This window comes from Diabrotica virgifera, chromosome 2 (assembly GCF_917563875.1).
Source record: "Diabrotica virgifera virgifera chromosome 2, PGI_DIABVI_V3a".
Taxonomy (NCBI): domain Eukaryota; kingdom Metazoa; phylum Arthropoda; class Insecta; order Coleoptera; family Chrysomelidae; genus Diabrotica; species Diabrotica virgifera.
This window is the reverse complement of record NC_065444.1, coordinates 275,117,112-275,140,363: the sequence shown is the minus strand read 5'-3', so window position 1 is coordinate 275,140,363 and position 23,252 is coordinate 275,117,112. Positions and strand designations below refer to the sequence as shown.

General features: G+C 32.0%; 1 protein-coding gene across 1 annotated transcript in view; it reads left to right on the top strand.

Annotated features, from left to right (window-relative positions):
- LOC114341022 (odorant receptor Or1-like) overlaps positions 1 to 23,252 on the top strand; it is a 66,567-nt gene that overhangs the window by 3,536 nt on the left and 39,779 nt on the right. The window contains exons 2-5 of the mRNA XM_050643220.1: positions 2,448 to 2,709; positions 5,060 to 5,259; positions 9,429 to 9,624; positions 21,044 to 21,143. Of these exons, the coding sequence (XP_050499177.1) occupies positions 2,448 to 2,709; positions 5,060 to 5,259; positions 9,429 to 9,624; positions 21,044 to 21,143 (758 nt within the window). The remainder of the gene's footprint in view (positions 1 to 2,447; positions 2,710 to 5,059; positions 5,260 to 9,428; positions 9,625 to 21,043; positions 21,144 to 23,252) is intronic.

Sequence of the window (23,252 nt, the reverse complement as noted above, 5' to 3'; positions counted from 1 at the left end):
TTTCTTAAAAAAATTGTACATTAATTTGTTTATAAAGGTTTCAAGCAAACTTGAGCTATAAACATTTATACTTTAATTAACAATCATGATAAAACAACTCAAAAGGAACAATTTGAGCTTACGAAAATGTTCGTAAGTTTATTTGAATGCTGCAAAAGAACTAGGTCCACTTTATATGGATATCATAAAGATAATTAGACTCTGAAGCCTCAAAAAGTTTTAGTTTTACTGCCTACAAGAACAGACTTGTACCACCATGTAACTGTTAAAATTTCGCTAAGAACTTATGCAGATGTAAAAAAGCTGATATTCCCTGTATATCTCTATGCAGATTTGCAGATGCATGAAAAAAATGTTTGTAAAAATAGTATTAATAAATAATATCAACTTACTTTTTAGTTGTACTTCTGAAATATTAGTTTTTAATGTTTTTTTTTTAATTTAGTGCAAAAAATAGAAGACAATGTAAATATAATGAAAGGTGATACGAGGTAGAGTATGATGATTTAATTATAAGAATTATATGATAAAATTTTATTAGGATCTTCAAAAATGAAAAATGAAGATAACGTATGTATACATAGAAATTATAATTTGCATCGAGAAGTTAGCGCGTGAACCTTTACACGGTGAGCCGATCTTGCGCCTCATAGCGCGCGCCATTAAAATATCGACATCTTGGCCAAAAATAAACTTATGAACATTTTCATAACCTCAAATTGTTCCTTTTGAGTTTTTCTATCATTATTGTTCATTAAAGTATAAATGTTTATAGCTCAAATTTGCTTGAAACCCTTATAAACAAATGAATGTACAATATTTTTAAGAAAATTGTAACTTCAAACGTGTATAACTTTAAAACAAATGAAGATCAAGTAATTTAAAACTTTGTTTGGAAGCCTGTTAATTAAGCTTTAAAACGACATCTTCTAAGACTTATTTGCATGCGTAGAAGCCGAGTTACGATCGATAAAGCTTCGAAAAATACTTATTTTGCAATTTGCATTGTGCACTAGATTTACAATATCTTGAGTTCTAATTGTTAGATTTAAGTTTAGTAAACGGTTTTTTCTTCGTTTTTTATTAAGGAACAAATTTTATTTGAAAAATTTTTTTTATCTCTTTTAGTTATAATAATTTTTTGACCACTCGGATCGAAATCCCCCTCGAAATTCCTAATCAGCAGCCAAAAATCCATAAGAAACCGTTGTAGTCCTGTCGCCAGGGGGGGTACAACGGCCTCGTTAATTCAGATGGACTTACTCAAGTTTTTTTTATGTATTTTGACCCGTAGAACACGAATTTTTTGGGTAACAGTTGATCCGGATGTCGATAAGATTGTTATAGACCAAGAACTTGAGGAATCAAATAACAGCGATTTTTGGCAAAACAAAACAATATTTTGTATTTTTTGGGCCATTTTAAGTAAAAAATATTTCTACAAGTTTTTTCGTAGGATGCACAGTTTTCGAGATAAACGCGGTTGAACTTTAAAAAAATCGAAAAATTGCAATTTTTGAACCCGAATAACTTTTGATTAAAAAATAAAATAGCAAGTCTGCTTACCGCATTTGAAAGTTTGAGTCAAATTATATCGGTTTTGATTATTTGCATTGGTAAAAATTTATTTTTTTATTGTTTAACAAAGCTATAAACACGTAGGGTTTCCCGTGCTTTTACATGCGTTTTAACGCATGTAACGTAGAAATAGTCTTGATTGCACTAGTACCTATTCTACCTACTCGTTCGATTTTAAATGAGAAATCATAGAAACATCACTCACGCACTAGTTGTTTGTAGCTTTGTTTAACAATAACACAATAAATTCGTAGCAATGCAAATAATCAAAACCGACATAATTTGACTTGAACTTTCAAAGGCGCTAAGCAGAATTGCTATTTTATTTTTTAATCAAAAGTTATTCGGGTTTAAAAATTGCAGTTTTTCGATTTTTTGAAAGTTCAACCGCGTTTATCTCGAAAACTGTGCATCCTACTAAAAAACTTGTAGAAATATTTTTTGCTTAAAATGACCCAAAAAATACAAAATATTGTTTTGTTTTGCCAAAAATCGCTGTTATTTGATTCCTCAAGTTCTTGGTCTATAACAATCTTATCGACATCCGGATCAACTGTTACCCAAAAAATTCGTGTTCTACGGGTCAAAATACATAAAAAAAACTTGGGTAAGTCCATCTGAATTAACGAGGCCGTTGTACCCCCCCTGGCGACAGGACTATTGAGTTTGTCCATCAGAATTGAATATGACACGGTGACCCCTCTGGCGCCTAGACTATTTGTTTCCAGTAATCATTTGGTTTGTAAATTGTAGAAACCACGAGGGCGTTTTCAGAAAATGGATCCCAAAAAATTTTGTTTTTAATATTATTTTTAATTTTATTAAAACAAAACTTTCAATTATTTATTTTGTTGTTTACTCTGTTACAGTTTGTGTTTATATTTGTCAAATTGCAACTGAAGCTATCAATTTGTTTCGTATAGAAGGAAGCGTATCTGACATAGCCTCAGCATCTTTTCTGTTTTTGACACATATGGTGCAAGTGGTCAAAGTCTATTATTTGTATAAATATATTGGAAGAATAAAAATACTCATTAATTTAATCAATTGCAAAGAATTTCAGCCGAAATCAAATTTTCAAAGAGAAACATTGAAATCGTACATTAAAATGGCCAGATTTATTACATTAAGGTAAATATACAATTTGAATACTCTGTTATATTGTTGCTACGATCGTGGATAGTTTTTTAACACATTCTTGGTCTACCTTGTTTCTGCTCATTTTGTCATTTTTTTGGTCATCAATATTCTCTGCAGGTGTTCATACCAATTTAGTATTTAGGCTTCATTTGTGTTTAATATGTCTAAATCAATTTCCATTTCTCTCCTAATATATTTGTTCATCACCAAATCTAGTGAGCCGGAACCATCCTCTTCAATAGTTCATTTCCATGGCCATAGTTCATGATTGTAGGGTAGTCAATGAGGTTATTTGGCTCCGAATTCCATCCTACTACATCGATTTACTTGATATTTTGATAATAAGTAGAGAATATCTCAAGAAGCAAAGTCTACCCTATGTCGATGTGCGCTTTTATCTTAGGGGTGGTTTCCACCCCTTCTCAGGGGTGTAAAATTTTTGTAGATTGAAACCACCCTTTTGTAGTGATTGAAGAGACCTTTAAAATCAGCCAAATTAAATGACGATTACATTCAAAGTAAGCGTGATATGCTGCAAAAAAAATTGATGACTAATGGAATTTAAAAAAAAAATGTAAAGTACATTTAACCCCTCATCAACCAAATTTAAATGCATCGTTTTCCTTCTACAATGCCTTTTATTATAGTGTTGGACGGGTTCCAAAAAAAGGGGTGTGTCAAAAAGTTGGACGGGTTTAAAATGGATAGTTTTTGAAAAAAAATAAATCAAATTATAGAGCGTATTTTTAAATTTTCTTAAGAATCTTTCTTTTTCTTCATTTATATCGAAAATGATAAGAGATACAAAAAAAAGGTACCACACAAAAATGTAGGATTTTATTGAGTAAAAATTTTGTTTTATGTTTAATTATTGTATCTCTTATTATTTTCAAGTTACATGTAGAAAAAGAAGATTTTTAAGGAAATCTAAAAATCCGCTCTATAATTTGATCTTTATTTTCAAAAACTATTAATTTTAAACCCGTCCAGCTTTTTGAACATGTCCATAATACTATAATAAAAGGTATTGTAAAAAATTATGCATTTTATGCTTTATACAAATGATGTATAAAGAAGTAAAATGACGCATTAAAATTCTGGTGGATGAGAGGTTAAATAAATTTTTTTTTTCTTAAAATACATTAATAATCAATTTTTTTGCAGCATAGTTTGAATCGCTTAGTTTGAATGCAATATACCTTTAATATTGCTCATTTTAAAAATCTATTTAATCACTACAAAAGGTGTTGGTAACATTATACACCTAAAATCGACCGTTTGTCTGTTACATCAAGTTGAATACAACGATTTGAGCATGCACAAAAAAAAACAAACTATTTTCACCTACCATAATATATCACTTTTTATATTATAACTAGAAAATTTATTAAGGAACTAGTCTCTTTGGCTTTTTATAAGCTACAAAAATGTTTAATATAGTTTTATTAGTTAGATTCATAGTTTTTAAGATATTTGCACAAAACCGTTCGAAAAGGTGTTATGTTTTAATGAAAATGGCCAATTTTCAACCACGAATAACTAAAAAAATATTGAGTTTTCAAAAAAAAAATATGGAACAGTTTTTGCTTACAATTAAGTTCTCCAGCCACTTCCGTGGTTATATTTACCAAGAAATTTTCTACCCCCGAGAAGGGGTGGAAACCACCCACAAGATAAAAGCACACATCGTCATAGGATAGACTTTGAATTAGAAGATAAGTAGAGGCTATTCCCAAAATTTCATTAAAATCCATGCAGTAGGACAGAATTCGGAGGTAATATCCTATATTTGCTCCCATTAACTGGCGTATTGGTTCTATCATTTATTTCTCATAGCTTTGGCTGCACAACTCAATAGGGTCTGCTACTGTTTCATAAATTCTTCTTTTATTTTCTTTTGATATTTTATTATTCCACAATAATCCATGTTGAAGTCCAGTGGATGATCTTGCTTGGCCAATCCTGAAATGCATTTATTCGTTAGTCCCTGCTTTTGGTGTTATTTGTACTCCCAAGTGTTTAAAGTTTTCAGTTGATTTTATAGTTGTTCTCAATTCAATTTGTAGCTTTTCCGGTTTTTCTCCTGCAACTAAGGACTCGGTTTTTTGTATATTAATTGTGAGGTCCCAATTAATGTACTCCTCTTCCAGGTATCACTCTCGTCTTCATCTATAATGGATTGGTCTTGGTCTTCGTTTCTTGGTAAAATCTAGCGGTTTCGTTTGGGATGCACATATTACAGCACTATCTTTTCCACACAATTGATGATGAATTACTTGGTCTAAATTTTAAAAAATATATAACTTATTTCTATTTCTATAATACGCAATTTCTTTTTTAGCTTTTGGGGTGCTTGTGTTTGCACTTGCAGTTTTTGGGCTATATATCCATTCACATTAAACGAGTTGCAACTTCCGTTAGCAGGATGGTTTCCTTTCGATACTACGAAAACTCCATATTTTGAATGGGCTTACACATTTCAAATCATTTCTACAGCCCTTAATGGAATTTCTAATATTAGTATTGATACTTTGATGTCAAGTAAGTAACAATTCACGAGTTTGGAGATCAGCTGGTGTAAGTAAACACACATCAAAAATCAAGTTTTTGTATAAACTTTCTCTTATTCTAATAGTGAAAGATATGAGGGGCTCGGTAGTAAACAATGTTAAGGGACAAATTTTGATTTTTCGCGAAATAGTATGTAAAAGATGGCAAGGGACATGGCAAAGCAGAACATTTTACTTAGTTCATCCTTCTAATAATAGATGGAGCCAGATTAATTTCTTAAAATTTGGTAAGGGACATGCATAAGCATGAAAATAATGTTATGTGTCCAGGATAATGCAGGTTGTTCAAATCTAAATGGATTTTTTGCTGTTAACAGTGACAATTCTGTGAGCTACGATGATTGCAACTCAGATAAAGATCCTGAAAATCAAGTAGGTAGTTAGTGGTCAAGTTTCTACAAAGAAGACAATTTCTTTATATTCTTAGAATAAATGTTCGCAAGTAAAAAATGGTAAGGGATGTACTTAACATTGTTTACATCCACGTTCACTTTGCATAAAAACTTAACATTTTTTACTTGCAAACATGAAAATAAATTCTCTCCAGCGCTATATTATTATGGTAGGGGAGCCCAAGCGGGGATTATTGCAGTTACTCGAGCGCGTCAGATTACCATATGGGGAGAAACCTGGTACCCTGCAGATGTACCTCTACCATATATTGGCTCTAAAAACAAGGGAGTTCGTTAAGGGGGGCCCGAAAAAAAAATCTATCCTTAAAAAAACTCGAAATTGTCAGATTAAGATAAGGTAAGTTAAGTACATGCAAAAGAGTGTATATTTCAAAAATCTGACGATTTGAGCCGGGCGCAAGGAAATAGGTGATTTCCAAAATTTCACAAGAAAAAAACGAATATTTCGCGAAATGAATGACAGATCGAAAAACTAAAACATATGTGCTCAATATTTTTTAAAAATCTATCGAGTGATACCAAATACGACTTCCCACGGAGAGGGGTGGGGGTAAATTTAATATTTTAAATACGAGTCCCGCGATATTTCGCGAAATGAACATCAGATCGAAAAACTGTAAAACACACTTATTTAATATTTTTAAAAAATCTATTGAATGGCACCAAACACGAGCCCCCACGGAGGTGGGGTAGGGGGTTACTTTAAAATCTTAAATAGGAGCCCCCATTTTTTATTGCAGATTTGGATTTCTTACAAAAAAATAAGTAACTTTTCGAAACATTTTTTCGAATTATGCATAGATGGCGTTATAATCGGAAAAAACGATTGTTGGAAATGGAAAATTAAATGCCGGAGCCCCCATTTTTTATTGCAGATTTGGATTTCTTACAAAAAAATAAGTAACTTTTCAAAAAAAATTTTCGAATTATGCATAGATGGCGTTATAATCGGAAAAAACGATTGTTGGAAATGGAAAATTAAATTAAAAAATGGCAAGCGCCCACTAAAATGGAAAATGTTACTTAACTTTTTTTGGTTTTAGGACCTAATAATCACAACCCAATAGGTCCCCAAAGCGCTCGAGTGACTGCACATTTAGCATACTTTGCTCCCCTACCATTATTTTTATTTAAACGTTTTAGAAAACCTGAAAGATGTAAAATCATTTTGGGAATAGATTCCAGCTGTTTACCACAAATGGTATCTAAATTTAAAATGAATTCCTAGTACCTACCAAATTATGTTAAGTCAACACCACTTAACGCGTTACGTTAAACTATTTCAAATATTTTAGGTAAACAATGTTAAGTTGTAGTTCATATATTCATACTTTTCTAATTAATCATTATAAAAAATATTTGGTTTTCCATATTTTGCCTATGTATTAACAACATATTCAGATAGCTTTTACCTGCTTCATACTCTTATATTTTGTAATAAAAAATATAAAAATATTTTTTTCAAAATTTAACACTTCAAAATTCAAAACTTCTTTACTGCCCCTTGCCATTTTCTACTGCCGGACCCCTCATATATTTTGTATTGAAAAATAGTCAAAAAATTCATAGTTGCTCCGTTTACAGAAAATTTAGATAACAGATTGGCATATACACTACAACACTGTCTTTTGAATTTGTTACATTACACTGATTGAAGCTCAAACTATAAATCCTTGTTAATCCTTGTCAGAATTAAGAAAGACTGACTGGTTTTCATCCTCAGAATCAAAACAATATACACAAATATACAAGGAAGAGACGAATGGACAGCAAATATTCAAAAACCTCTCAGATTTATTCTTCTTGTGAATTCTACAATCCCCCAATCGAAGCGAGCCAAATTACACCCACCAATTTCCAATAAAACTTTTTACAAAAATACTTCAACACGCTTCACTGAGAAAAAATTGGAAACGTGTTTCTTAGTTTATCGATCCGATGTAAATCCGTATATCCAGAAGAGAAGATATCAGAAATGAAGACATTAAAAATCAAATGGGAATAGAAGGAACAATAACGAAAGATACATAGAGAACACAACTGATCTGGTAAGGACACGTGAACAGAATGAATGACGAGAGACTTCTAAAACAATGTCTGGAATGGCAACCTCCTGAACATCGGAAGCGAGGGAGACCGAAAGTTAATTGGACCACCGGCATCCGGAAAGCAATGAGCACGCGAGACCTCTGGGATGACCTGTGCAAAATAGGAAGGAATGGAATTTGGGAATAGGACAACGCCGCAAGACGTTGTAAACCGACCATATATCCTACACACACCCAAACTTACATGGAATCATCTGATATTTCTTAATATTTCGTTCAAATTTTAAAAAAATGAACACACGAAGTCAAACAATATTTATTTTAAAGCAATTTAATAACAAATACATAACAACTAAATAAAACAATGAAGTATTTAACAAACAAATTGAAAGTAGTTGTTTTAAAGTTAATAGCATACAAAATTTCAAAGTAAAACGCATAATTTTGTTCTGAAGCTATTTTCTTGTGGCATTTTTACAATTTTAACTATTTATAATGGGAAATAAGCGGCAATATTATTAAAAAATGATTTTTATTAACGTTTCGATGCCCAAATCGGGTGCTGTTGTCAAAATACAAAATACTACTAACATAAACAAAAATGTTGCTTAGTAAAAAAATTCTTCTAATAATTTATTTAATTTGACTCATTTATATCGGCAATTCAGATACATATGATACATTTTAAAGTAGAAGACTTTAAAATGATATTGCCAATATTTATGAGTTGCGTTCCTGGGACGACTTTATTGAAAGATAGTTCATTCGATTACATGAAATCAACCCCAACTCAAGAATATCCGTCACAAAAAAAATTTTGGGCGTCGAAACGTTAATAAAAATCATTTTTTAATAATATTGTGGCTTATTTCCCATTATAAATAGTTAAAATTGTAAAACGCATAATGTTTAAATTGTTTTTATTTATTTTTTTTGTATTTTGTGGTAGCCAGTGTTATCCCCTCTAGTCTATATGCAAGCTTCAGTTTGCGTGGGCACGCTCCTAATCAAATTATCAACATTTTGTTGTGGTAGGTTTCTCCATCCTTTAAGAGCAGCTTGTACTAGCCTTGCGGTGTTTTGTGGATTATCCCGGCGAGCTCTAATTTTTATTTTAAGCATATCCCACAAATACTCTATAGGATTCAGCTCGGGTGAGCAAGTAGGCTACTCCAAACAAGGGATACTTTCTCCTTCAGTGATGTCTGTAGTCACTCTAATGGTATGTAGAGGTCCATTTTCATGCAATAAAATTAAATTTTCTCCTGTTGTACCTCTCCAGAGTTTGACTACAGGTTATCAACATACATGTGAGCAGTTAAAGTTGATTGGATGAAAATTAAAGGAGTTTTTTTACGGATCACAATTCCTCTCCAGAACATTACATTTCCCCTTGTATATTTGTGAACAGATCTGACAGTTTTTCTAATATACTCATTTTTAATTTTATCCTTTTTTGTTCTTTCGTTATCCATTCGTTGTTCCTCTTTCTTTTTCACTGTCCAACCTCCAGTTCCGTACATCATAGTCGGTTTTATGGTTGTTTTATAGAATTTTCCCTTCAGCTTCATTGGAATTATTTTAATACACCCTATATATCAAATATACCTGAAAAATCTCTGAAAATCGAATTTAATAGTATCACGAAAGCTATTAATTTTTTATTTGGTTTATTTCAGGTTTAATAATGGTGATATGTGCACAACTCAACATCCTCAACGACTCCTTGAGAAATATCCGCCCATTTGCTGAGGCGGAACTGGATCAGAAGGGGTTCAGGAACGCAACTGATAGAGATGAGATATCACCGCGATTACAGTATACAATGAACAGAATATTAGTAGAATGTATTGTTCATCACAGATGCATTCTAAAGTAAGCGAATATATTTTTCACTTTTCCGTTTTATAAGCAATTTTATAAAAGTTCGAAAAATGTCTGTTTTGGGGGTGAATTTACCACTGTACTAAAAAGTAGGGGTAGTTTTTTTTAACTTCTTAGACGTTTATTTAATAGCTGTATTATAAAGTGTCAAAAATTATTGATTTACTGAGAGTGATGTAGTACATTTTGAGGAAAACGTCTCCTAGTTTTGAAAAATGTTTATCATTTCGAGAAAACTTAAAATTTCCATTTTACATTGTAGGTCAGATTTGTCTTTGCTCCTCTATTTTTAAGCTGATGATGGCTCGTGAAGAGCCGAAACGCGTCCTTATATGACCATTTTATTAATATATACATTTTGTGGTACTTCTTTGAGTTTTGTACTTCCTTACCTCGAGACCACATTTGAGAATGGATACTTCTCTTCATGTTAATAAACGTAGAGTTTATGACAAATGTATCTTACCTGTAACTACATATGGACTGGAGACCATGGCCTTTACAAAGAAAACCTTAGAGCAGCTCAGTACAACCCAAAGAGCGATGGAGAGGGCCATGCTAGGGATTAGTTTGAGAGACAGAATTCGAAATATCGACATACGTGAAAGAACAAAGATTACTGATGTCACAGAACGTATAGCAAGGCTCAAGTGGCAATGGGTCGGACATGTTGGCCGAGATAATCCCGAAAAATGGACACAGAGACTAACAAACTGGAGACCAAGAGAGAACAGGCGAGGAGTAGGCAGACCGCAGAAGAGGTGGGCAGATGATATCAAACCAGTCGCGGGCAAGCAGTGGATGAGAATTGCCAAGAGTAGAAATCGATGGAAGCAAATGGAAGAGGCCTATGTCCAGCAGTGGACGAACACAGGCTGAAGAAGAAGAAGAAGAAGAAGAAGAAGAGAAGGAAGACCTTAAACACGTGAAGGTGAGGGACTGGAATAGAAAAGCACAAAACAGATATGAATCGAGAAATATTGTTCATTAGATCCTTCATAGTATTTACTAATTTTGTATATACTTAAATTCCGAGTTTTATTTAAAATAATTTGCAATTCGTTAATCTCATGACTGTTTTATCAAAATGCCCTAGGTCTTAATGGCCTTATGTTGGATAAGGGGTTGTATTTACCCTTATACGGGGTTGGGTAGTAGGAATATACCTATTGAACCATCGGTACTTTATTCTACGTCAAATAAAGTTATCAATACATTGGATCGTACTCAGCTGCTGACGGCACTCAACGTATACCACACTAGACGGCACATATCAGGCAACCCCAAATCTAACTGAATCTGAAAATTTATTTCCGTCACATTTGTTTATTAGATCGACATGCTTGTATACATTTTTCCCCTCATATATATGCCAAGCTTAATAAAGAGCTTAATATATAAGTTTATAAGCTTAATGTCATATAATTTGAAAATTCTGCTGAAAATTATCCACTCCAGAATACACTCTAAACTTGAGCTGGATATTAGTGACACTCAATATGGGTTCCGCAATGGTATGGGTACCAGAGAAGGATTCTCCTTTAACGTGCTGACACAGAGATGTTTGGATGTTAACCGTCCTCTTTACGTCTGTTTTATAGACTACAATAAAGCGTTTGATAAAGTAAAACATGATTGGCTTACGGAAATTCTGAAAACTAAAAACCTAATAGTAAGGTGTAGTGGGGAATACGGACTCTCTCTCAATATCAAAAAGACAAAGTTTATGAAAATTGGTAAAAACAACCATAATAATAACGAAATCTTGATAGTAGAGGGCCAGCAGATCGAAAGAGTAAAAAGTACACTTACCTAGGAACACTTATAACAGAAAGCAATGACTACACTGCAGAAATCAAAGTCAGAATCGAAAAAGCACGTTCTAATTTTATGAAAATGAAAAAGGTCCTATGTAGCAAAGATTTAACATTAGCTCTTAGGCAGACCGCACATCAAAGAAACATGAAACGTAAATTACGTTTCATGGAAATAAACCACTGCTAAACAAATATACGTTCGGTCATTTATGAGACTCTCCGAAAATAAAAATGTGTCATGAGCATGAATCACACTCGTTTCATTGATAGGCGGACTTTGAGATTTGTTTAGCAGTGTTTTAGTTTCATGAAACATGTTTTTCGTTTCATGTTTCATGTTTTTCGTTTCATGTTTCTTTGGTGTGCGGCTTGGCTTAGGCAGGCCGCATATCAAAGAAACATGAAACGTAAATTACGTTTCATGGAAATAAACCACTGCTAAACAAATATATATCCGGCCATTTATGAAACTCTCCGAAAATAAAAATGTGTCATGAGCATGAATCGTACTCGTTTCACTGGTAGGCGGACTTTGATATTTGTTTAGCAGTGTTTTCTTTTCATGAAACATATTTTTCTTTTCATGTTTCATGTTTTTCGTTTCATGTTTCTTTGGTGTGCGGCTTGGCTTAAAGTGAGCCTAACACAATGTTATGTATACAGTGTACTATACTATGGAGTGGAATCATGGAGGTTAAATGTAGAGACAATGAGACGACTTAACGCCTTTGAAATGTGGACCTATAGAAGAATTATGAGGGTTTCCTGGGTAGATAGAGTTACGAACAACGAAGTACTGAGAAAAATAGGTAAAGAGAAGGAAGTTGAACTTACAATTAAAGAAAGAAAACTACAGTATCTCGGACATGTGATGCGGGGCGAGAAGTATGGCATCCTGCGACTCATAATGCAAGGAAAGATAGATGGCAGAAGAAGCATCGGAAGAAGACGAATTTCATGGCTGAAGAACTTGAGAGAATGGTTTGGATGCAGCTCAAAACAACTATTTAGAGCTACTGCTTCAAAAGGTAAAATAGCTATGATGATTGTCAACCTCCGTAGCGGAGAGGGCACCTGAAGAAGAAGATCTATGCCAAGTTTAGGTATGATAATAATATGTTTTCCACCTACCTCTTCTGAAAGTATACTTTTCCGGACCTGATTGTAGGGAGCAAAGTTGTACTTTTCCTCCCTAGGGAGGAAAATATTTTTCCTCCCTAGGGAGGAAAAGTAAAAGTGACGTCATGGTATTTCGTTCATGGAATATAACTTATTGACGCCCTGTACAATATCTATTTTCTATTACGTAAGTATCTATACATTATAACGTTTATTTAAAAACAGTGGGTATTTTGCAGAATGGTAAAAAACAGTAAATTGTTATTCTGATTTAACAATGTTTACATTAATAATTTGACTTATATTTGACAGTTGACAGTTATATTGTACCTACTTGTTAATTTGAGTTCTAATAAATTTTGTTGGTTAGTTACATAAATAAATTAAGTAAAAATGAAAAAATGACTTGTTATTTGAGGAAGATGGAAAAACCATATGTATAACATGGGAATAAAGTGCCTTTTCCTCCCTTGAATGATTACTGCCCTCCGCTACGCGTCGGGCAGTAAACTTCATTCTCAGGAGGAAAAGTAGCACTTTCCTCCCTTGTTATACAAATAGCTATTACTGCTTACTTGACAGAAGTTCTCTTGTCATAAAAAGTGTGTGCCCTACATTTTCGGTAAACAACTGATCGTCTGCTTGTTATTTAACATTCTATAAACAATACTGTAATTAACTATTTCGTATTTTAAAAGGAACTATTTCGAATTATCTGAAATATTTTTAAGATATGGTACAGCCTGTTGGGCGGAGCTCACGGACGCAACTGATAGAAATGAGATATCGCGTCGATTACAGTACACAATGAACAGAAAATTAGTAGAACGTATTGTTCATCAGAGATGCATTCTAGAGTAAGCGAACAGATTTTCCGCCATGATGGCGCATTTCCTCGCAGAATTATTGCATGCTACATGAAACCCTTTTTGGGGATAGGTCAACTTCCGGGTCAATTAAGGGTTCGAATTATGCCATAAAGCTATTTGTTTAGCTAATCTTTCAATTATTTCTGGAAATCGATAAAACCGAAACCGGGGATATTTAAGTTACAAATTGATTTATGATTAAATTTTCTGGCGACAAAATGAAACATGGATCGTGTATGAATAAAAATATAAAATAGTTCTTAATATAATTTTTTTACTGGGAACAACGAATTGTAATTAAAATAACATTTTTTATTATGTTTTGACGTTTAGATTTCCAATCAGTAGAGTGTTTTGAAACAATAATTCTATAATAGAAATAGTGAAAATGTAAATTCTCATATTTATATAATACATAGACTGCTCAATAAGTACTGGGGATCAATAAGAAAAACGCAATTTTTCGGTTTGAAATACAGTTTCTCATTAAGCATATTCTTCCTGGACATCGATACACTTGTTCCGACAAGATTCAGATAAAAGTTACTAGGGATTAAATCTGATGAATATAGTGGATGTTTCAACGATTCTAACTTCAATTTATCGATGTTAGTCATTGTCAATACGGATATGTACCCAACTGAACATTCTAAACGATTTGAGAAACAGACATTCTAGAGTAAGCGAACAGATTTTCCGCCGTGGTGACGCATTTCTTCGCAAAATTATTGCATGCTACATGAAACCCTTTTTGGGGATAGGCCAACTTCCCGGTAAATTAAGGGTTCGAATTATGCCATAAAGCTATTTATTTAGCTAATCTTTCAATTATTTCTAGGAATCGATAAAACAGAAAACGGAGATATTCAAGTTACAAATTGATTTATGATTAAATTTTCTGGCGTCAAAATGAAATTTGGATTTATATTTTTTGTAAAATACTTTGATCGAGTTTATATAAAAATATAAAATAGTTCTTATCCTATTTTGATGTAATATGTTTAATACAAATATTTTTTTGATGAGAGTAAATAATTAATTGTACCTTATAGCCCAGTAAATGAACGGGAAATTCGGCGATACCGTGTAATTTTCAGGGGCAACTCCGAATTGCATTAAAATTTGGATTTAGGTTCTACTTACCCTCCACTTCAAAGTTGAAATTGTGCTGTTGGTTGCTTTTACTTGGGGGGTGACAGTCACCCCTTCTCGAGGGTGAAAAAACATACGTTCAAGATAAGACCGGAAATGGATAAATTGACTGATTTTAAGTAACTTTTGTTCTATAGAGTTTTTTACTGAAGTCAATACTTTTCGAGTTATTTGCCATTGAAAATGTTTATTTTTCGACAAAAAAACTACGTTTTCAGACGGTTTTTCGCAAATAACTCAAAAAGTAACATCCTTAGCAAAAGTGTAGCTTATAAAAAACCCAAAAAAATGGTGTATCAGCAAAGTCTATCAGTCAAATAAAAACAAAGTTGTAACTCATGAAAAATACGTTCTTATTCTTCTAATTCCAAATCGAATATTTCAAGGTGAAATCACCGAAAAATTAAGCACTTTTCGGGAAAAACCCATTTAAACTTTTTTAGTGTTTATAAAAAGCTTTGTTTTAATTGTTAACAAAAGTTTTAGCATTAAAAATAAGCGAGTTACGCTCAAAATAAAGTTGGCCCTCTTTTTTTTTGTAAAAAATCATGAAAATCTCGCCGTGTTTAGCTCCCCAAATGAAATTAATCGCTACCGCTTTACAAACAATTTACTTACCTATCTATATTTTATATGATCTGTCAGTCTCACCGGTTTAAAGTGTTTATTTTTGAAAGGGTTATAATTAAGAAAGCTTGAATGGGTCACTAATCACGAGTGTATGCAAATTTTGAACAGCCATATCTTAATCAATGTTGGTCTTACGGAGAAACAAAATGAACCTAGTATATTTATACTAGCAAAACCTACATTTTTTTACTCTTTAAGATTTTTCTTATCACTAATACTTTTTAAATTATTTTGAAAAAATGAAATTTTTCAAAAGTTGTTAGAAATTTTTTTTTTAATATAAAACCAAATGTCTTTGAAAATAAGCACTTCAAACCAATCAAACTAAGAGATCATATAAACAACACACATACAGTTAAAATAGATGATAAAGCCAAACGATTATTTTCATTTAGGGTGCTAAAGAGAGGGAGGTTTTCACGATTTTTTTTTTACCAAAAAAAAGGGCAACTTTTTTTTCAGTGTAACTCGTTTAGTTTTGATGCTAGAAACTTTTGTAAAAAACAAATAATAAGATTCATTTCCGTACTTTAAAAATGTTAATAAGGTTTTCTCTAAAAATGCTTCTTTCTTCGGTGATTTCGCGTTGAATTATTCGATTTGGAATTAGACCAATAAAAACGTATTTTTCATGAGCTACAACTTTGCTTCTACTCAATTTGTAGACTTTACTGGTAAACCATTTTTTTCCTTTTTTTTTTATAGGCTACACTTTTGCTAAAAATATTTTTTCCGATAAAATATTTACTTTTTGAGTTATTTGGGAAAAACTGTCTGAAAACGTAGTTTTTTGTCGAAAAATCAACATTTTAAATCTCGAATAACTCGAAAACTATTGACTTACGTAAAAAACTTTATAGAACAAAAGGTGCTTAAAATAAGTCAATTTATCCATTTCCGGCCTTATTTTAAACACGCGTTTTTCGCCCGCTGAGAAGGGGTAAATGTCACCCCTTAAGTAAAAGCAACCAACGGCACAAATTCAACTTTAAAGTGAAGGGTAAGTAGAACCTAAATCCAAATTTTCATGCAATTCGGAGTTGCCCCTGGAAATTACACTCCAAAACGGTTATTTATTGGGGTATGATTAAAATTTCATTTTTATTATGTTTTGGCGTTTGGATTTGCACTTAGAGATTGTTTTTAAAATGTTTTAAAATAAAAATTGAGAAAATGTAAATTTTTATAGATAATAGCTTGTTCAGTAAATTTTTCGGTTGGAAAAGGATAACACAATATTAAAGGTTGACAATAGTACACAATTAATCAGTATAGTTCCCTGAACATCAATATACTTGTTCCAATGAGATGCCAATTTATTAATTCCATCCCTGAATGAGAATATGGAAGGGCTGTGTAATAAGCTTCTGCAGCTGTTAATGAAAACCGCTTTCCACGCATAAATTTTTTTAGGTAGGTATTGAAATAGATAAAAGTCGCTAATGGCCAAATCTGGTGAATACGGTGGATGCTCCAACAATTCTAACTTTATTTTATGGATTTTACATATGTCAAAATTCTCATATGACACGTTTAATTGCTACGAATGAACAAATTTTAAGAACTGCATGTTAAAAATTGCAAGGAAATGTAGAAGTGCCCAGAAACCCAGAGAAAAAAACATTACTGACTAAAAACCATCAGGGATTGGTTTAAGATCAAATATGCAGCTACTTGCAGCCATTTTTAAGAGCCGAAAACGAAAATTTACCAATTGGTTGAAAAGTATTATAGATAACCCCCAACGTGCGGTTAAAAGGGCAAAGAGAAAAATAAACTTTGATAGGTAGATACAATTGAATGAGCCATAATATGAATTTATTTTTATTTAGCGTATGGACCTTCACAGTACGATAAATACACAAATATAATAAGTTCAAAGGGATGGGAAATCTTCCTAATATGAATGGGAAAGTTATATAGCATACAATGATAGAATGCTCCAGAGTTATATGAATTCATTAATATATGTACAGTTACGGTCACTGAATAGTTTACACTTTAATTTTTATATTGTAATACTGTAAAATTGCAGTGTCGTACGGATTTGATAGATGTCAAAATTAAAAAATTTCAAAAAGTCAATGCTTGTCAAAAATTTCGTGAGTGTTGAAAAATAAAATAAGAAACTAAACCATATTAAGACCATAATCCATTTTATTCAAAAAAACTTCTTTCTATATTTTCCATTTTGATAAATTTTGTAAAATTTATTTTTATTATTTTGATTTTTTAATTTTAATCAACCTATTCTAGGTACACCACTGGCAACGTCACTTTGACGCAAGAGGTGCGTTTAAACGAGGTAAAAATTTAAAAAAATCGGCTCCTTGATAAGCCAGCCTGTAAACTATTCAGTGGCCGTAACTGTACATACATAAGACTCGATTATCTAAGTATTCAATTGACTGTATTATTATAAGTTTTGGACATGAGATAGAACGAGAGCCATCATACCATTCAGATCTAAACCCGGTTGTACTGGACCAGTCGGGGTTATTAAATAAAAATTTTAGAATATTCGGTTCCTAGCCAAACCCAAAAGTTTATATTTTGTTGTAAATTATGAGTAATCTAAGACATTAAAAAATAAAAAAAAAAACACTTGATAAATTGGTACAGTTACGATTGTAAGAAATAAGATGAGCTCACCATTAAGTATTCCCGAAGCACAACTATCTTCCTGAAAGAAACACAACTTGGCTGGAAGATTGCTACTCACCTGAAATGAGAAAAAATGTATATTAGCACATTCAGTCCATATACGATTGTATCTTTATTTTTAAAGTGTTATTTTTGAAAATATTCTTAAAATCACTAATGAAATCTGATTCCAATATCTGATTTTACTATCTGCGATATAATGTATTTGCTCTACTCTATTCAATGTTACGATTCTATTTTATCTTAACGTATATCAGGTTAGAAAATATTGAGGATATTAAATTTTCTTGTATTTAATATATTGCTTTTTGTAAAATGCTAAAATAAAAATGTGCATGGAATAGATCATGCCGCTAGTACGCTGCGCGCTGTGACCAAAATTACATGCCAACGCTATAACATTGTTTGTAGTAAACAGCTTAAGTTTTATGAAACAATATCGCAAGTATACCAAAATGAGATTTGTATGTATCTAAGAAGTTTCGGAAACGTCAAAAAATTTACTCGGAAACCCGGAACTCGGAAAAAAGGCAGCTTGTGATACATGCAATCGTCTACTCTCATTTTAATGTCTTTTCCCAACGTAAAGAGTACAAAAGATTTCGTTCTACAGGGTAAAACACGATCAAACAGCACGCATTGATGTGACAATACCTAACAAAAATAACCTGCATACTAGATACACTTAAAAGATCGCTAAATATAGAGATCTAGAAATTCAAATACGAAGACAATGGAGAAGGCAAAGCACCCAGACAATACCTATTATTCTCTCTACTACTGGAAAAATTCTGAAGAAACTCTCTTCTTAAGAAGACTATCTATCTACGTCCAGATACGCACGAAAATTCTTGGAAGATCTTACGGTGTATCAAGTCACCTAGGGCTAACGTGGAAAGACGATAACATGGAAAGAGTCCCACCAGAGCTCAATCTTTTTGATCCCTTATCTGGAATGAGTCAATTTTCCCCTTAGAAAGAGTGTGGGCCTTATAGCTTATTCTTAATAATAATATAAAATATCTAATAAAAAACGATGTTATTAGTAACATCATCTAATAAATTCTGGCAAGCTTAAATTTGCAGTTCACCTAATTCACTATCTAAAAGAAGTTTGCTAACTTCTTGTTGCTTCATAAATAGTGGTCGCTAGCAATTGTACTCAAGCACTATTAGAAAAACAAATTGTAAACAAATTAGAATAATTTTAAAATGCCACTTTAGAGGAGAGTTAAATTGACATTTGAATTTATCAATACAGTTGAAAACATTCATAACAAGCTGAAAATGCGAGCATTATCATAACGAAAACTTTGTTTATATACTTATTTAAATTCATAATATAAAAAATTGCTATTACGAAAAGCTGTTTAGAATTAAAAATTATGTTTTAATGTGCAAGTATATCATTTTAATTTAAATGTTGTGAACTATAAAGATACTTTACTCGAAATTCATATTTTTTTTACATACCTCGTATAAAATTAATAAAATTTGATTCATGATCAAATCATGCAATATAAATCTTAGACCAAGAAGAGATTTTTAAGGAGAATAACTTTTCTTCGTCAAATTAAAAATACAAGAGTTATAAATGAAAATGATGTTGGTATCCATAATTTGAGAAAATTCGTCAAATATTTTTTTCCATTAGAATGATGTAATTTCATATATCAGAACATACTTTTTTATTCCAAACCACATTTTAAATAACAATTTTCCAATATTGTAAAATAAATAATACATACATGATAAAGATACTTTTTACTGATGAACTTACTTGGATCTACAGACCGAGCGGGTCTCGTAAATTCCACGGCTTTGCGCCACGCTTCACGCAACCGTATTTGCGTACTTGTGTTTTGAGTTGTGTGGTCGTGCGCTGGTCGAGTGGAGTTATAATTTACCAAATTTAAATATAATCGTTTCTACTGATTCATTATTAATATAGAATAATATGTATTATTGCTTTCAAAATATACTCAAATTGTATTTTTATACATTTATTACACATATTATTTTATATAGGTAATAATTAAATTCACTATAAAATATCATTTATATTTTATTAATAGCTAAATAATTTAAAATTTAATCTGACATGTACGAAGTCTCAAACTCAAATGTAAATAATAACATTTGCTTTGCTTAACAAATTCAGATTAAAAAAGTAGCCTACTTCCTAATCAAAGATTTCAGCTGACGTTTAGTGCCTGGTAGGAAATAACCGGATTGTGACGTCACATTTTAGATTTTGAGGTCGATTATCTCGAAGACGGTTAGAGATATCGAAATGCCGTTTTCAGATTTGGATTCAGAAGACAAAACTACATAAGAATCCATCGATACATCTGCTCTAAGTATTGCAGGAGCGGCAACGCAATAACACACAGACCTTTGCAAATTTATAAACGAAAAGTTTTCGTTGAAAATAAAAATAAAAGTAATGACACCTTACACAGATTTATATTCTTTTGGCAACAACCGTGTTTTTGCAATTAAAAATATGGTAATATTTAATAAACCAATTAAATATCTCATAAATTATTAAATATTTTTTAACTAATTTTTTTTGCTTAATACTGGTAATATAGCTCTACTTCTCCTATTAAATAAAATAATTTATAGTGCTAATTTTAAACGCAAATATTAGTTTTTTGAAAATTTAATTATTAAATTTTATATATAATTATTTAAATAAGTAGGGGGTCAAATTTAATATAGTAAATCTTAAGCGAAAGATTTATCCTTCAACTTTGCAGGAAAAAATCATAAATACCTTCATTAAAATCATCACTTTTTAATTATTTAAACAATGATCCCCTTATATGATTTGGATACTTTTTTGAAAATATCTTGTGTATTCACCTAAACTTTTATATAAAATTTGTTCCAACCTGTACGAAATTACATTTTGCTTTTTTATTTTATTAGGCTACATTGAGACGTCATAAATACAATAAATACTGTATTTCAGTTACCTAAAATTTAGTTTATGGTTTACAAAATATATTGGGGAGTGTACTTTATATTGCCGATAAACAATGCCGTAATTTAATAATATTTATGACGAAAACAAGTAATTGATGCCTGCGGTCATCTTTTATCAACAAATATTATTGATTAGTAGTAGGTATAGTCCAAATAGCTTTGTTTCAGGTTCTCAACGGAGTTCCAAGCTTTGTTTGCCAACAGCATATTGGGCCAATTTATTGTCAGTGGTATTATTATATGCGTCACTTTGTTCGAAATGGCTATGGTGAGTATTATAAAAAATAATTAACATACTGTTAAAAACTGTTTATTGTTTTCACCCATTTAAAAAAAAATATGTGAAAACCTTGAATTATCCATGTCTGTCTGCCCCAGAGACTTTGTAAATATAATTCCTCCGTTCATTAGACCAGATAGAATGACAAATGAGACATCGAATGCAAGCTTATAACCCAAGGATGGTGTTAAAGGTGAGTGAAATTTGACCTAAGACTTCCGGTTTTAGAATTGCAAGTCGCTAAAATGGTAAAAGCGATATATTATTCCACGCACCGTCGCAAGACGAGATATATACTTCCGACTATTATGCATATAAACAATAATATACAATAGTAATAATAATTAACAAAGTAAATGAAGTAAGTGAAAGAGTTGGACTACAAGTAAACATATCAAAAACTAAATTTATGGTCATCAGCAAAAATAAAATTAGAGACGTCCAACTGCTTATCAAGAATATACCAGTGGACCGAATAAAACAGTATACCTATCTTGGAACAATAGTAAACGAAAAATGGGATTACTTATAAGAAGTAAAATTTAGAATAGAGAAGGCTAGGAGTGCAATCAACAACATGGCCAAACTCTTTAGAAGCCACAACTTTAATTTGCAGATAAAAGTAAGCCTCCTACGATGTTATATCTTTTCAATATTATCCTACGGAGTTTAATCCTGGACAATCACTGAAGCAATGGAAAAAAAACTTAAAGCCTTGAAGATGTGGCTATACAGGCCTAAGGATATCATGGACAGGCAAGATAACCAACGAGACCGTACTACGAAGAATGGGGAAAGAAAGAGAGGTAATATATACGATTGAAAGAAAAATATCTCGGACACATAATGAGAAACAGCACCAAATACAGATTACTGAAGGTAGTCCTTCAAGCTAAAGTATTCGGAAAGCGTGGGATTGGGAAAAGAAAAATATTATGGTTAAAGAACCTGAGGAAATGGTACTCCACAACAACTAATCTATTTAAAGCATCAGTTACTAAAATAGTTATAGCCAGAGTGATCTCCAATATTCGAAACTCCTTCTTCTTCTTCTTTGAGTGCCTCTCCTATCGGAGATTGGATATCATTAGGGCGATTCTAATTTTATTTACTGCTGTTTTGAACAATTAGTTAGTGGTACAGCCAAACCACTCTCTCAAATTTCTCATCCAGGACATTCTTCTACGGCCTGGATTTCTTCGTCCTTGGATTTTTCCTTGCATTATATTTTATAGGAATGTGTACTTTTGTCCCCTCATCAGGTGGCCTAAGTATTCAAGTTTTCTCTTTTTTATATTCAGTAGAACTTCTGGCTAGTTATTTATTCTGCGTATTACTTCTTCATTTGTAATTTTACCCACCCAACTTATTCTTAGTATACGGCGGTAGCACCACATCTCAAAGCTTTCAAGATTTTTAATGTTCCTCTGTTTAAGAGTCCATGGCTCAACACCGTAGAGCAAAGTACTGAATACATAGCATTTTAACATTCTAGTTCGTAGATGAATACTAATATCACGATTACAAAATATTTTTTTCATTTTTATAAAAGTAGACCTCACAATTTCAATACGTCTTTTTATCTCGTGATTTTGGTCACCTGTTTCATTGATAAGGGTTCCCAAGTATTTGTATTCGTTTACTTTTTCAAGTTGGGTACCGTTTATTGTGATATTAGTGTCATTTATTGGATTCTTACTGAAGGTCATATATTTGGTTTTTTTGACGTTCATCCTTATGCCGTAGTTATTACATATCTCATTCATACTTTCAACTAGATGTTGTAGATCTTGCGCTGTTCTTGCCATTATCACAGTATCGTCAGCATATCGAATGTTATTGATAACTTCTCCATTGACTATTATCCCTTCGTTGGCATATGAGAGAGCTTCTTGGCATATTTGTTCGCTGTAGATATGAAACAAGAGCGGTGACAATATACAACCCTGTCGTACCCCTCTACGTATTTATATTTCGTCCGATGTTTGGTCTTCTATTTTTAATATTAGCTCGCTGATTCCAGTAAAGATTTAATATTATTTGTATGTCTCTGGTGTCAATGTTCTTACTCTCCAGGATTTCTTTGAGTTTACTGTG